This window comes from Macaca thibetana, chromosome 1, assembly GCF_024542745.1.
Source record: "Macaca thibetana thibetana isolate TM-01 chromosome 1, ASM2454274v1, whole genome shotgun sequence".
In the NCBI taxonomy this organism is placed as follows: Eukaryota; Metazoa; Chordata; class Mammalia; order Primates; family Cercopithecidae; genus Macaca; species Macaca thibetana.
This window is the reverse complement of record NC_065578.1, coordinates 25904479-25918488: the sequence shown is the minus strand read 5'-3', so window position 1 is coordinate 25918488 and position 14010 is coordinate 25904479. Positions and strand designations below refer to the sequence as shown.

The 14010-nt window shown below is 48.4% G+C and overlaps 1 protein-coding gene and 1 pseudogene across 1 annotated transcript; one reads left to right on the top strand and one right to left on the bottom strand.

Moving 5' to 3' along the window:
* The first annotated feature begins 8534 nt into the window (after positions 1 to 8534).
* LOC126958355 (oligosaccharyltransferase complex subunit OSTC) lies at positions 8535 to 8983 on the top strand. The gene is given in 2 exon segments (XM_050796652.1): positions 8535 to 8922; positions 8925 to 8983. Coding segments are annotated over 2 exon segments (447 nt in total).
* A 2565-nt stretch (positions 8984 to 11548) lies between these two features.
* Positions 11549 to 11975, bottom strand: LOC126958363 (60S ribosomal protein L32-like; annotated as a pseudogene).
* Positions 11976 to 14010: the final 2035 nt, after the last annotated feature.

Sequence of the window (14010 nt, the reverse complement as noted above, 5' to 3'; positions counted from 1 at the left end):
GAGTCATAAGCTCTGGTAGCTGGTGTTTAGAAACTCATAGAATCCGGTCTCCATCCGGGGGAGGGTCTTACCTAAGGCCTCTGTGCGAAGAGACCCTGGGCTAGAACGCGGGAGGCTTGACTCCTTGTGCAGTGCTCCTCCCACACCTCATGCTGCCCTTGGCCGAATCAGTTCTGCCTGGTCTCTCTTGGGCCACAGGGCTCTCCAGGACCCCTTCTTCCACCTCACTGGGGCAGCGGAAGGGTTAACGCTGAGGGGCGACTGCCGTCCGGGTGGGACGGAGATCTGGCTGGGCTGATTCCACGATAGGTAGGGTCCTTTATTCGCAGAACAAATGCCGCTGAGCCTGCAAACCTTGGTGGCATCACAGAGGAGTCCCAGACCCCACGGTGTGCAGAGTTCCTTCCCTGCCCCGGCTCGTGTTTACTCCTCCCAGCGGGTGTTCGTACACCTTTTAAAGAGGGAGAAACAGATTACAGTTTCCTGTAATCCCAGCACTTTGGGAGGTCGAGGCGGGCGGATCACCTGAAGTCAGCAGTTCAAGACCAGCCTGACCAACGTGGCGAAACACCATCTCTACTAAAAATACGAAAAAATTAGCCGGTCGTGGTGGTGGGCGCCTGTAATCCTAACTACTCGGTAGGCTGAGGCAGGAGAATCGCTTGAACCCGGGAGGCGGAGGTTGCAGTGAGCCAAGATCGTGCCATTGGGCTCCAGCCTGGGCGAGAGAGCAAGACTCCGTCTCAAAAAAAAAAAAAAAAAAAAAAAAGGCCGGGGGCGGGGAACTGACTGGCTAGGTGCGGTGGCTCACGCCTGTAATCCCAGCACTTTGGGAGGCCGAGGTGGGTGGATCACCTATGGTCAGGAGTTCTAGATCAGCCTGGCCAACACGGTGAAACCCCTGTCTCTACTGAAAATACAAAAAAATTAGCTAGGTGTGGTGGCGCACCCCTGTAGTTCCAGCTACTCAGCAGGCTGAGGGAGGAGAATCGCTTGAATTCGGGAGGCAGAGGTTGCAGTTAGCAGAGATTGTGCCACTGCACTCTAGCCTGAGCGACAGAGTAAGACTCAATCTCAAAAAATAAAGAAGGGTAAACTGAGACCCTGAAGGGCAGTAGTGCTTTACCCAATGTCATATTGCCGACTTGTGGCTGAATCCAGATTCTTGAATCTGGACAGAAATGCACCAGCTCAGCCATTCATGCCCTCTGGGGGCTCAGATACCTGGGTCTACTCCTCTTGGTGGAGGGACGTTCCTTATGTGGGACTTTATCTGACGCTTCTCATCTGGCCCTGACAAATGATAGAATGGAGCCCTGCTCACTTTTCCCCCAACAGAAATAAAGCTGTCATACCAAACACTGGCCCAGACATCATGGGCCTGCCTCAGTTTCCATCTACTTGAAGGTGCCATCAGAGATGGGAGGTCTCGTGGTGGGTGGGGGCAAGGGCCGGGGGTACAGAAACCAGCCCTGAACCCGTTTGGGTAGGACTGCAGCAGACCCTGGGCTCAGGAGGACCTGTGGAAAATGTGGCCAGTGTGACTGCTGCAGCCTGAAGAGGAGGCAGATGGCATGCTTGCATGATGTGCAGGATGATGACAGAGCCTCATCCTCCCCCCACAAACACATGTTCTCTAAGTGCTTTCAGGTGTCTTAGACTGAGTGAGACTGAGTGATGGGGACTCGTGGGCGAGACAGTTGGGCTCCAAAGAGGCAGCTCAGAAGCGGCTGGGAGAGGAAGGTGGGTGGGTGAGAGGCGCCAGGCTCAGCGAAAAGGAAGGGTGGAGGGATTGGGGAGGTAGGAGGTCAGAGGCCGGGTGCCCAGTGACCAGGGGTGGTGGAGACTCAGTGAGGGGAAGGGGAGGGTTTGGGAGGATGACTCAGTCAGAGGGGAAGAAGAGCTGTTCAGTGACTGCTGGGGCTCAGTGCAGGGAAGGGGCTGAGTGTGTGCAAAGGTGCTGGCGGAGGATCGCCATGGGGGAAGGGAGGTTCAGTGAGGGGCATGGGAACTCAGAGAGTTGGAGGGACTCAGTGAAGATGAGGGAGGCTCAGGAGCTACCAGGTTGCCCCCAGCAAGGAGCCTTGCCCTGCTGAATGATGACGTCCCTTTGAACAGTCTCTTTTGTGTCATGCAACCATAGGTCTTTCTCAGGGCAGAAGCCCCTCATTGCCATGGTGGTGGGGAAATAGACAGGTGTTTTGCCTTCATGAGGCAGTTCACTGCTCCCAACTCCTGAAGGACTGATTCAGGGGAAGAAGACTAGGACTTATCCCCACCCCCTACCACTGGCCAGATCCAGAGAACCAGTCAGACCTGGGTTCAAAACCCACACACACTGCCCATCTGGGTGACCTTGGGCAAGTAATTTGTCTGAGTGGGAGAAGATGCACAATATATATTTATTGGAGGAATGAATGTTCTCTGTCTCGTGATATCATCCCTAAGAAAGGGAGATTGATAGCCTTCTCTTCCTGATGAGAAACCAAAGCCCAGAGAAGTGAAGAGGCTTGTCCAAGGTCACACAGCAGGTAAATGGCCAAGCAAGGATTCAAACACAGATATGACCCACTCCATGGTCACTCTTTACCTCCCTGTTCTCCGACAATGCTCCCTGCTGCTATCCTCTGGGTATTTCCCATGAGTCATATATATGTATTTGTTTATTGTTAATTATTAATAGTCTCTCCCCTTGACTGGTTTTGCTTATCACTAGAATCCCCTGAAGTCAAGTAGAGTGCCTGGCCCCATAAGGCACTCAATAAACATTTGTCTGAATTGAAAAATGTAGGCTGGGCCAGGCGCGGTGGCTCAAGCCTGTAATACCAGCACTTTGGGAGGCCGAGGCGGGTGGATCACAAGGTCAGGAGATCGAGACCATCCTGGCTAACACGGTGAAACCCCATTCTCTACTAAAAAAATACAAAAAACTAGCCGGGCGAGGTGGCGGGTGCTTGTAGTCCCAGCTACTCGGGAGGCTGAGGCAGGAGAATGGCGTAAACCCGGGAGGCGGAGCTTGCAGTGAGCTGAGATCCGGCCACTGCACTCCAGCCTGGGCGACAGAGCGAGACTCTGTCTCAAAAAAAAAGAAAAAAAATAAAAATATAGGCCGTGCACAGTGGCTCACGCCTGTAATCCCAACACTTTGGGAGGCCAAGGCAGATGGATCACCTGAGGTCAGGAGTTCAAGACCAGCCTGGTCAATGTGGTGAAACCCCGTCTCTACTAAAAATACAAAAATCTAGCCGGGCACGGTGGCTCACGCCTGTAATACCAGCACTTTGAGAGACTGAGGCGGGTGGATCATGAGGTCAAGAGATCGAGACCATCCTGGCCAACATGGTGAAACCCCGTCTCTACTAAAAATACAAAAAATTAGCTGGGCATGGTGGTGTGCACCTGTAGTCCCAGCTTCTCGGGAGGCTGAGGCAGGAGAATCACTTGAACCCGGGAGGCGGAGGTTGCAGTGAGCTGAGATCATGCCACTGCACTCCAATACAAAAATTAGCTGGGCGGGGTAGTGCACAGCTATAATCCCAGCTACTCAGGAGGCTGAGGCAGGAGAATCGCTTGATAGTGCACAGCTGTAATCCCAGCTACTCAGGAGGCTGAGGCAGGAGAATCGCTTGAACCCGGGAGGCGGAGGTTGCAGTGAGCCGAGATTGTTCTATTGCACTCCAGCCTGGGCAACAGGAGCGAGACACCGTCTCAAAAAAAAAGAAGAAGAAGAAAGAAAAGAAAAGAAAAATAACACAGCCGGGCACAGTGGCTCACACCTCTAATCCTAGCTCTTTGGGAGGCCGAGGCAGGCTGATCACCTGATGTCAGGAATTCAAGACCAGCCTGAACAACATGGCAAAACCCCATTTCCACTAAAAATAGAAAAATTAACCAGGCTTGGTGGTGCATGCCTATGATTCCAGCTACTCGGGAAGCTGAAGCAGAATCACTTGAACCTAGGAGGCGGAGGTTGTAGTGAGCCGAGATCACACCACTGCACTCCAGTTTGGGCACAGAGCAAGGGTAGGACGGGTGCGGTGGCTCACCTTTGTATTTCCAGCACTTTGGGAGGCAGAGACAAGTGGATCACGGGGTCAAGAGTCCACGACCGGCCTGGCCAAGATGGTGAAACCCCGTCTGTACTAAAAATACAAAAAAGTTAGCTGGGCATGGTGGTAGGTGCCTGTAATCCCAGCTACTTGGGAGGCTGAGACAGAGAATTGCTTGCGCCCGGGAGGGAGAGGTTGCAATGAGCTGAGATTGCACCACTGCACTCCAGTCTGGGCAACAGAGTGAGACTCCGTCTCAAAAAAAAGAAAGAAAGGAAAGAGAAATAACACACAAGGGTAGAGCTTGCTGAGAATGGAGAAGTCCCCTTCTCCATTCATTCATTTATTCTTTTTTATTTTATTTATTTATTTATTTTCTGAGATGGAGTCTCGCTCTTGTTGCCCAGACTAGAGTGTAATGGTGCCATCTCGGCTCATTACAACCTCCGCCTCCCAGATTGAAACGATTCTCCTGCCTCAGCCTCCCAAGTAGCTGGGATTACAGGCACGAGCCACCATGCCTGGCTAATTTTGTATTTTTAGTAGAGACGGGGTTTCTCCAGGTTGGTCAGGCTGGTCTAGAACTCCCAGCCTCCAGCAATCCACACACCTTGGCCTCGGAAAGTGCTGGGATTACAGGCATGAGCCACCGCACCCAGCTTCTTGTCAGCTTTCTTAACTGGCTTGAGCACCACACTCTCAGAGTGGACAGGAGCCACAGTCCACCACCTATTAGTCATATCCAGCCCAGCAAACACAACATCTGGAATGAGGAAATCCATCTTTAAACTACAATGATTGTTGTATTTTTCTGATCTTTATAAAAGTTATAAAGTACATTCCTTTTGTAGAAAATCTGGAAAACAAATAAAATTCTAAAATACTAAAAAAGAATAGGATGTCAGGCAAGGTGGCTTATGCCTGTAATCCCAGCACTTTGGGAGACTGAGGCAGGAGGATCACTTGAGCACTTGGGAGTTCAAGACCAGCCTGGGCAATATGGTGAGACCTCATCTCTAAGAAAAATAAAAATAAATTACCTGGGCATGGTGGTGCATGCCTGTAGTCCCAGCTCTTCAGGAGGCTGAGGTGGGAGGATCGCTTGAGTCCAGGAAGTCGAGGCTGCAGTGACCTGTCTCTTGCTACTGTACTCCAGCCTGGGTAACAGAGCAAGACCCGATCTCAAAAAAAAAAAAAAAAAAAAAAAAATAGGCCAAGCGCAGTGGCTCATGCCTATAATCCTAGTACTTTGGGAGGCCAAGATGGGAGGATCGCTTCAGGCCAGGAGTTTGAGAGCAGCCTGGGCAACACAGCAAGACTCTCTGTCTGTATGAAAAATTTTAAAAATTAGCCAGATTTGGTGGTGCACGCCTGTAGCTACATGGGAAGCTGAGGTGGGAGGACCCCTTGAACCCAGGAGTTTGAGGCTGCAGTGAGCAGCCTCTGCACCACAGCACTCACTCTGGCCTGGGAGACAGAGTAAGACCCTGTCTCTCTCTCTTTATTTCTTTTTTCTTTTTTTTTTTTTTTTTTTTTTTTGAGACGGAGTCTGGCTCTGTCACCCAGGCTGGAGTGCAGTGGCCGGATCTCAGCTCACTGCAAGCTCCGCCTCCCGGGTTCACGCCATTCTCCCGCCTCAGCCTCCCATGTAGCTGGGACTACAGGCGCCCGCCACCACGCCCAGCTAGTTTTTTGTATTTTTAGTAGAGACAGGGTTTCACCATGTTAGCCAGGATAGTCTCGATCTCCTGACCTCGTGATCCACCCGCCTCGGCCTCCCAAAGTGCTGGGATTACAGGCTTGAGCCACCGCGCCCGGCTTTTTTTTTTTTTTTTTTGAGAGGTAGTCTCACTCTGTCACCCAGGCTGGAGTGCGATGGTACGATCTCAACCCACTGCAACCTCCGCCTCCCAGGTTCAACCTGAGGGGAAAAGAAAGAGAGATCAGCCTGTTACTGTGTCTATATAGAAAGAAGTAGACATAAGAGACTCCATTTTGTTCTGTATTTGAGATGCTGTTAATCTGTGACCCTACCCTCAATCTTGTCCTTGCAAGAGACATGTGCTGTGGTGACTCAAGGTTTAAAGGATTTTGGGCTGTGCAGGGTGTGCTTTGTTAAACAAGTGCCTGAAGGCAGCTTGCTGGTTAAAAGTCATCACCATTCTCTTAATCTCAAGTACCCAGGGACACGTACACTGCCAAAGGTCTCAGGGACCTCTGCCAAAGGTCGCAGGGACCTCTGCCTAAGAAAGCTAGGTATCGTCCAAGGTTTCTCCCCACGTGATAGTCTGAAATATGGCCTCGTGGGATGGGAAAGACCTGATTGTCCCCCAGCCTGACACCCGTGAAGGGTCTGTGCTAAGGAGGACCAGTACAAGAGGAAAGAAGGCCTCTTGGCGGTTGTTGGCAGTTGAGATAGAGAAAAGCATCTGTCTCCTGCCGTCCCTGGGCAATGGAACATCTCGGTGTAAAACCCGATTGTATGTTCTGTTTACTGAGAAAGGAGAAAACCGCCTTAGGGCGAAAGGCGGGACTTGCTAGTGCAATGCTGCTCTTTATGCACTAAAAATGTTTATGAAGATGTTTGCATATGCATATCAAGGCACAGCACTTTTCCTTAAACTTATTCATGTCACAGAGATCTTTATTCATATGTCTTACTGCTGACCTTCTCCCTACGATGATCCTATTATCCTGTCACTTCCCTTTTTCTAAGATGGTAAAGATAATTATCAATAAAAACAGGGAACTCAGAGACCGGTGCCGGCGTGGGTCCTCTGTATGCTGAGCGCCGGTCCCCCAGGCCCACTTTTTCTTTCTCTATACTTTGTCTCTGTGTCTCATTTCTTTTCTCAAGTCTCTCGTTCCACCTAACGAGAAACGCCCACAGGTGTGGAGGGGCAGGCCACCCCTTCACAACCGATTCTCCTGCCTCAGCCTCCCAAGTAGCTGGGATTACAGGTGCCCGCCACCACGCCTGGCTAATTTTTGTATTCTTAGTAGAGACGGGGTTTCACCATGTTGGTCAGGCTGGTCTCGAACTCCTGACCTCAGGTGATCCACCTGCCTTGACCTCCCAAAGTGCTGGGATTACAGGATCACTTCAGGTCAGGAAGTCAAGACCAGCCTGACCAACATGGTGAAACCCCATCTCTACTAAAAATACAAAATTAGCCAGGTGTGGTGGCGCACGCCTGTAATCTCAACTACTTGGGAGGCTGAGGCAGGAGAATTGCTTGAACCCAGGAGGTGGAGGCTGCAGTGAGCCAAGATCATATCATTGCACTCCAGCCTGGGCAGCAAGAGCGAAACTCCATCTCAAAAAAATTTAAAAAAAAAAAAAAAAAGAATAGAGGAAAAGAGCCTGAAATCAGAAACACTTACGTTTGAATCATAGTTCAGTCCTTTTCTAGCTATGTAACCCTGAGAAAGGCACCTTTGTTCTCTGAATTTCAGGGTTTTCATCTGAGAAGTGGAACGGCTAATATCTATGGCATAGACAAGGACATTGATACATGCAAGGATATGCCCAAGATCTCACATATCTATGGTCATATCTGGTTGTATCTATCTGACTCAAAACCTGTGGCTTGAGTTCAAGACCCTGAAAGAGAAGAGGCAGCTGCGATGGGACCAGGTTCTAGAGTCTGGTTCAGTATGTATCTATTGCCTCCAGGACAACAGCCAGAAGAGACAGCCTTGTGGAGGGGACAGTGACTATGGCTGTGGCCCCAAGCAGGATCCCCAATCCCCTCCATCAGCTGAGAGTGGGGTGGGGAAGGGGTCAAGGCCTGAGGAGCCTTTTTCCATCCCAGCCTAGAATATCTGAGGCCTCTGCTAAGAGATCCAACCTTTCCCTTTCAGCCTCTCCCTGGCAACCTGGCCTGGCACCCTCTAGGAAGTGATCTCAGTTTAATAATTTAGCAGATGCAGACAAAAATAGCAGCTCTGAAAATAACCCAGTCAGGCCCCAGCCTCCACCTCCCCTTTCTTTAACAGACTCCCCTGCCCTCCCGGCAAGGTCTCTGATTGCCCTACACACCCGTCAGTGTTCCCGCCTGCCAGTGAACACCTGATTCAATGCTTCCTCATTCTTCTCCTCCTCCTCACTCCTTTCTCTCCATTGTTATATCAAGAGCTTTTATATGGGTCGGGCACGGTGGCTCGCGCCTGTAATCCCAGCACTTTGGGAGGCCAAGGCAGGTGGATCACCTGAGATCAGGAGTTCAAGATCAGCCTGGTCAACGTGGTGAAACCCTGTCTCTATTAAAAATAGAAAAAATTTGCTGGGCATGGTGGCGCATGCCTGTAGTCCCAGCTACCTGGGGGGCTGAGGCAGAAGAAGCTCTTGAACCTGGGAGACGGAGGTTGCAGAGAGCTGAGATTGCGCCACAGCACTCTAGCCTGGATGACAAAGCACAACTCCGTCTCAATAACCATAATAATAATAAAATAAATAAATAAATAAAATAAAGAGCTTTTGCCATGGAGATTTTGTATCATGTCCTGTTCTTAGTGCTCGAATGTCCTAACCCGAAGCTGAAGAAGCCACCCTGGCTGCACATGCCGTCGGCCATGACTGTGTAAGCTCTGGTGGTGGTGTCTTACTTCCTCATCACCGGAGGAATCATTTATGATGTTATTGTTGAACCTCCAAGCGTTGGCTCTATGACTGATGAACATGGGCATCAGAGGCCAGTAGCTTTCTTTGCCTACAGAGTAAATGGACAATATATTATGGAAGGACTTGCATCCAGCTTCCTGTTTACAATGGGAGGTTTAGGTTTCATAATCCTGGACCAATCGAATGCCCCAAATATCCTACAACTCAATAGATTTCTTCTTCTATTCATTGGTTTCATCTGTGTCCTATTGAGTTTTTCATGGCTAGAGTATTTATGAGAATGAAACTTGCAAGCTATCTGATGGGTTAGAGTGCCTTTGAGAAGAAATCAGTGGATACTGGATTTCTCCTGACAACGAAGTTTTAAAGGCTGTACCAATCCTCTAATATGAAATGTGGAAAAGAATGAAAAGCAGCAGTAAAAGAAATATCTAGTGAAAAAACAGGAAGCGTATTGAAGCTTGGACTAGAATTTCTTCTTGGTATTGAAGAGACAAGTTTATCACAGTATTTTTTTTCCTGCTGACCTACTGCTGTACCAACGATGGTGAGTGGCATTTTCTAATTAGTTTTTCATTTCTTAAAGAAAATATACTCCAGGCCGGGCGCGGTGGCTCAAGCCTGTAATCCCAGCACTTTGGGAGGCCGAGACGGGTGGATCACGAGGTCAGGAGATCGAGACCATCCTGGCTAACAGGGTGAAACCCTGTCTCTACTAAAAAATACAAAAAACTAGCCGGGCGCGGTGGCGGGCGCCTGTAGTCCCAGCTACTCGGGAGGCTGAGGCAGGAGAATGGCGTGAACGCGGGAGGCGGAGCTTGCAGTGAGCTGAGATCCGGCCACTGCACTCCAGCCTGGGCAACAGAGCGAGACTCCGTCTCAAAAAAAAAAAAAAAAAAAAAAAAAAAAGAAAATATACTCCATATCTCAACTATAATATCAAGTAAAGTGATTATTTTTTACAACCTCCTTCACATTTTTTAGAGATGACATTTCTGATTTTCAGAAATTAACATAAAATCAAGAAGTAAGATTACATAAGCTGAGAACTCCGGACAGCTGATCAGCTTTATGTATGGTGTTTCGCTTTAACTAGAGTGCATGATGGTAGATTATTTCAGATATGTATGTAAGACTGTTTCCTGAACAATAAAATGTATGAAAGGAGCAGAAATAAATACTTTTTCTAATTGAAAAAAAAAAAAAAGCTGGGTGCAAGGGTGCACACCTGTAATCCCAGCTACTTGGGAGGCTGAGGCAGGAGAATCACTTGAACCCGGGAGGTGGAGGTTGCAGTGAGCTGAGATCGCGCCACTGCACTCCAGCCTGGGTGACAGAGTGAGACACTGTCTCAAACAAACAAACAAACAAAAAGCTTTTATATCAATTAGGGCTTAAAGAAATATTTCCACCGGGCGCAGTGGCTCACACCTGTAATACCAGCACTTTGGGAGGCCGAGGCGGGCAGATCACGAGGTCAGGAGTTCGAGACCAACCTGACCAACATGGTGAAACCCTATCTCTACTAAAAGTACAAAAATTAGCTGGGCGTGGTGGCACATGCCTGTAATCCCAGCTACTCAGGAGGCTGAGGCAGGAGAATCACTTGAACCCGGGAGGCAGAGGTTGTGGTGAACCGAGATCAAGACTGTGCCACTGCACTCCAGCCTGGGTGACAGAGCAAGACTCCACCTCAAAAAATAAAAACAGGCCGGGCGCGGTGGCTCAAGCCTGTAATCCCAGCACTTTGGGAGGCCGAGACGGGCGGATCACGAGGTCAGGAGATCGAGACCATCCTGGCTAACACGGTGAAACCCCGTCTCTACTAAAAAATACAAAAAACTAGCCGGGCGAGGTGGCGGGCGCCTATAGTCCCAGCTACTCGGGAGGCTGAGGCAGGAGAATGGTCTAAACCCGGGAGGCGGAGCTTGCAGTGAGCTGAGATCCGGCCACTGCACCCCAGCCTGGGCGACAGAGCAAGACTCTGTCTCAAAAAAATAAATAAATAAATAAATAAATAAATAAATAAATAAATAAAAAATAAAAAAATAAAAAATAAATAAAAACAAAAACAAAAAAAAAGAAAAGAAACAAAATCTTTCCTAGAAGTCAGAAGACTTGGGCTTAATTTACTGTGTAGACCTGAGCAAGTCCTTCTCTCTGAGTCTCTGTTCCTGCATTTGTAAAATGAGGCCTCTGGAAGCAAGGCATAGTGGTTCATGCTTGTAATCTCTGCACTTTGGGAGGCTGAGGCAGGAAAATCACTTAAGCCCAGGAATTTGAGGCCAGCCTGGGTAACATAGGGAGACCCCGTTTCTACAAAAAAATTTAAAAATTAGCTGGACATGGTTGCACATGTCTGTAGCCCCAGCTACTCAGGAGGCTGAGGTGGGAGGATCGCTTGAGCCCAGGAGGTCAAGGCTGCAGTGAGCCAAGATTGTGCCACTGCTCTCCAGCCTGGGCAACACCCTGTTTCAAAAAAATTTTTTTTTGAAATGAGGCCTCTGGATTCCTAAATATGACATGAACAAAATGTTGGTGTGGGTGCCAATTACTTGGATAGGGGACTGGATGTCTTCCCCAGGAAGGCACAACTACAGTATCAATGTCATCTCAGTCAATGGCACTACAATCCATCCATCCTGCTGCCCTACACAGGGAGCCCAGGTTTCTGTGTTTGATTTCTCTTGTGAAGAAAGCTTCGCCCTAGTTATTATTCCTAGAATAAAAGGCTATGACTTGTGTTCACAGTGGTGGTAGCAGGTTCCATGTGATTTTGATGCTTCATCACATTTTTGGTGTTACTTTTGTTTTTTTTTTTTTTGCACTTTTCGTGGTTTTATTTAAACACAAATAAAGCATGCACGTGAGCCGTCTATTCATTTTCTTTGCTGCGCAGCCTGGAATTGGGGTTGGAGACTCTGGGGGCCAGTTGGGCTGCTCTCTCCACTCAGGTTTTATGGTTCTTGGAGGAAACATTGCGAGCAGTCTCAGCACAGTAAGATTTACTGCACATCAGCAGCACTTCCAGTTCCTTGACATTGTGGACCAGGAACTTCCAGAACCCACAGGGCAGCATGTGCCTTGTTTTCTTGTTCTGCCTATACCCAATGCTGGGCATCAAGATTTGGCCCTTGAATCTTCTCTGTACCCTACTGCCAATACTACTAGGTTTCTGTCAGTTACACTTAATTTTCACTTAACAGTCTGATTCATCCATCAGACTGTTCATGATGCCACATGAACTTCTTGGTCCTCTTTTTGACGTTCTTGGGCTTCCCAAGGGGTGTGAGGGTGGTCATGCTGCTAAGAAGATGGATGCCACTTCTGTAGACAGCCCTGAGGAAGAGAAATTTATCACGCTTCTGAAAAGTAGAAATTATACTTTCCCCCTTGAAGCATTGCTCAAATCACCCCTCCTTGTTTTTTTTGTGGTTTTTTTTTTTTTTTTCTTTTTTTTTTGAGACAAAGTCTCACTCTGTCGCCCAGGCTGGAGTGCAGTGGTGCAATCTCGGCTCACTGCAACCTCCACCTCCCAGGTTCAAGTGATTCTCTGCCTCAGCCTCCCAAGTAGCTAGGATTACAGGTGCCTCCCACTACGCCTGGCTAATTTTTGTATTTTTGTGTTTTTTGTTTTTGTTTTTGTTTTTGGTAGAGACAGGGTTTCACCCTGTTGGCCAGGCTGGTCCCAAACTCCGGACCTCAAGTGGTCCACCCGCTTCAGCCTCCCAAAGTGCTGGGATTACAGGCATGAGCCACCGCGCCCAGCCAAATCACCCCACCTTTAGGGTCTCAGTTTTCACACCTCTAAAATAGCCATATCTTGAAGGGCAACTAGGGCAACGTCAGTTCCATAAGGGCTGAGGTCCCGTTTGTATTTATGCATTAATTCAATGTCATTAAGCACCTACTACGCACCAGCCACTGTGCAAGGTGCTAGAGGCACAGCAGTAAATACAAGAGATGCAGTGCAATCCCTGTTTCCACAAAGCTTACATCTCAGAAATCAAAATAGTTAAATCCCAAGAAATGTACCATGAGGGAATAATAAAATGCCTTCTAATATATATGGCTGGGCACAGTGGCTCACACCTATAGTCCTAGCTACTCGGGAGTCTGAGGCAGGATTGCTTGAGCCCAGGAGTTTGAGGCTGCAGTGAGCTATGATTGCACCACTGTACTCTAGCCTGGGTGACAGAGTGAGACCCTATCTCTAAATAAATAAATAAATATTTTTAAAATATTTAAGGCGAGGCATGGTGGCTCACACCTATAATCTTAGCACTTTGGGAAGCTGAGGCAGGAGGATCGCTTGAAGCCAGAAGTTCAAGACCAGCCTGAGCAACAAAGCAAGACTTTATGTCTACAAAAATCAAAATAAAAACATTAGCCAGGCATGGTGGCCTGTTCCTGTAGTCCCAGCTACTCAGGTGGCTGAGATGGGAGGATCGCTTGAGCCCAGGATTTTGAAGCTGCAGTGAGCTATGATTGTGCCACTCCACTCCAGCCTGGATGACAGAGACCCTGTCTCTAAAAAGAAATGTTTAGGCCAGGCATGGTGGCTCATGCCTGCAAAAAAAATTTTTTTAATTAAAATATTTACTTAGTGCTTCCTCTTTGCCAGGTACTGATCCTACAGGGTACTATATTTTGCAGATGAGGAAACTGAAGGACAGAGCAGTGATTAGCTAAGGTCACATGGTCAAGGAGCAGTGGAAATAGGATTCAACACCCCGGTAGTGTGCCTCCAGAGTTCTTCCCTAGAAATCATGACCAAGGAATAAGCTAGTGACATGATAGAAAAGGGAGTCAGAGAGGTATTAAATATTCTCCTTTAGTGACATTTAAGCTGAGACTTGAAAGATGAGCAGGAACTAGGCAAGTGGAATTGGGGAGTAAGATTTCCCAGCAGAAGAAATAGGAAGTGCAAAGGCCCTGAGGCAGAAAAATCAGTGAGTGCAGTGCCTGGTGGGCCAGCAGGAAAGTGAGGAGGACTAAGGTAGAGACACAGCTTGGGCCCGAAGGCTAGGGTGAGGATTTCAGATTTTACTCTAATTGCAGGGGAAGCCTTTAAATGGTTTAAGTTGGGGATCAACATGATCTGATTTGTTTTTAAAAGATCATGCTGTTTGCTGTGTAAAATGAATGGACTAAAAGGGAGCAAGAAGGGAATGAAGGAGACCAGTTAGGAGATTACTGCCATAATCCCAGCTGAGAGGGGATGGTGCCAGGAATGCTGGCAAGGGCTGGGATGGGGGATGGGTTTGAGTTTTATTTGGAGGTGAACGAAAGGACTTATACATGGATTAGTGTGGGGATGACAGAATGCCTTCTGGC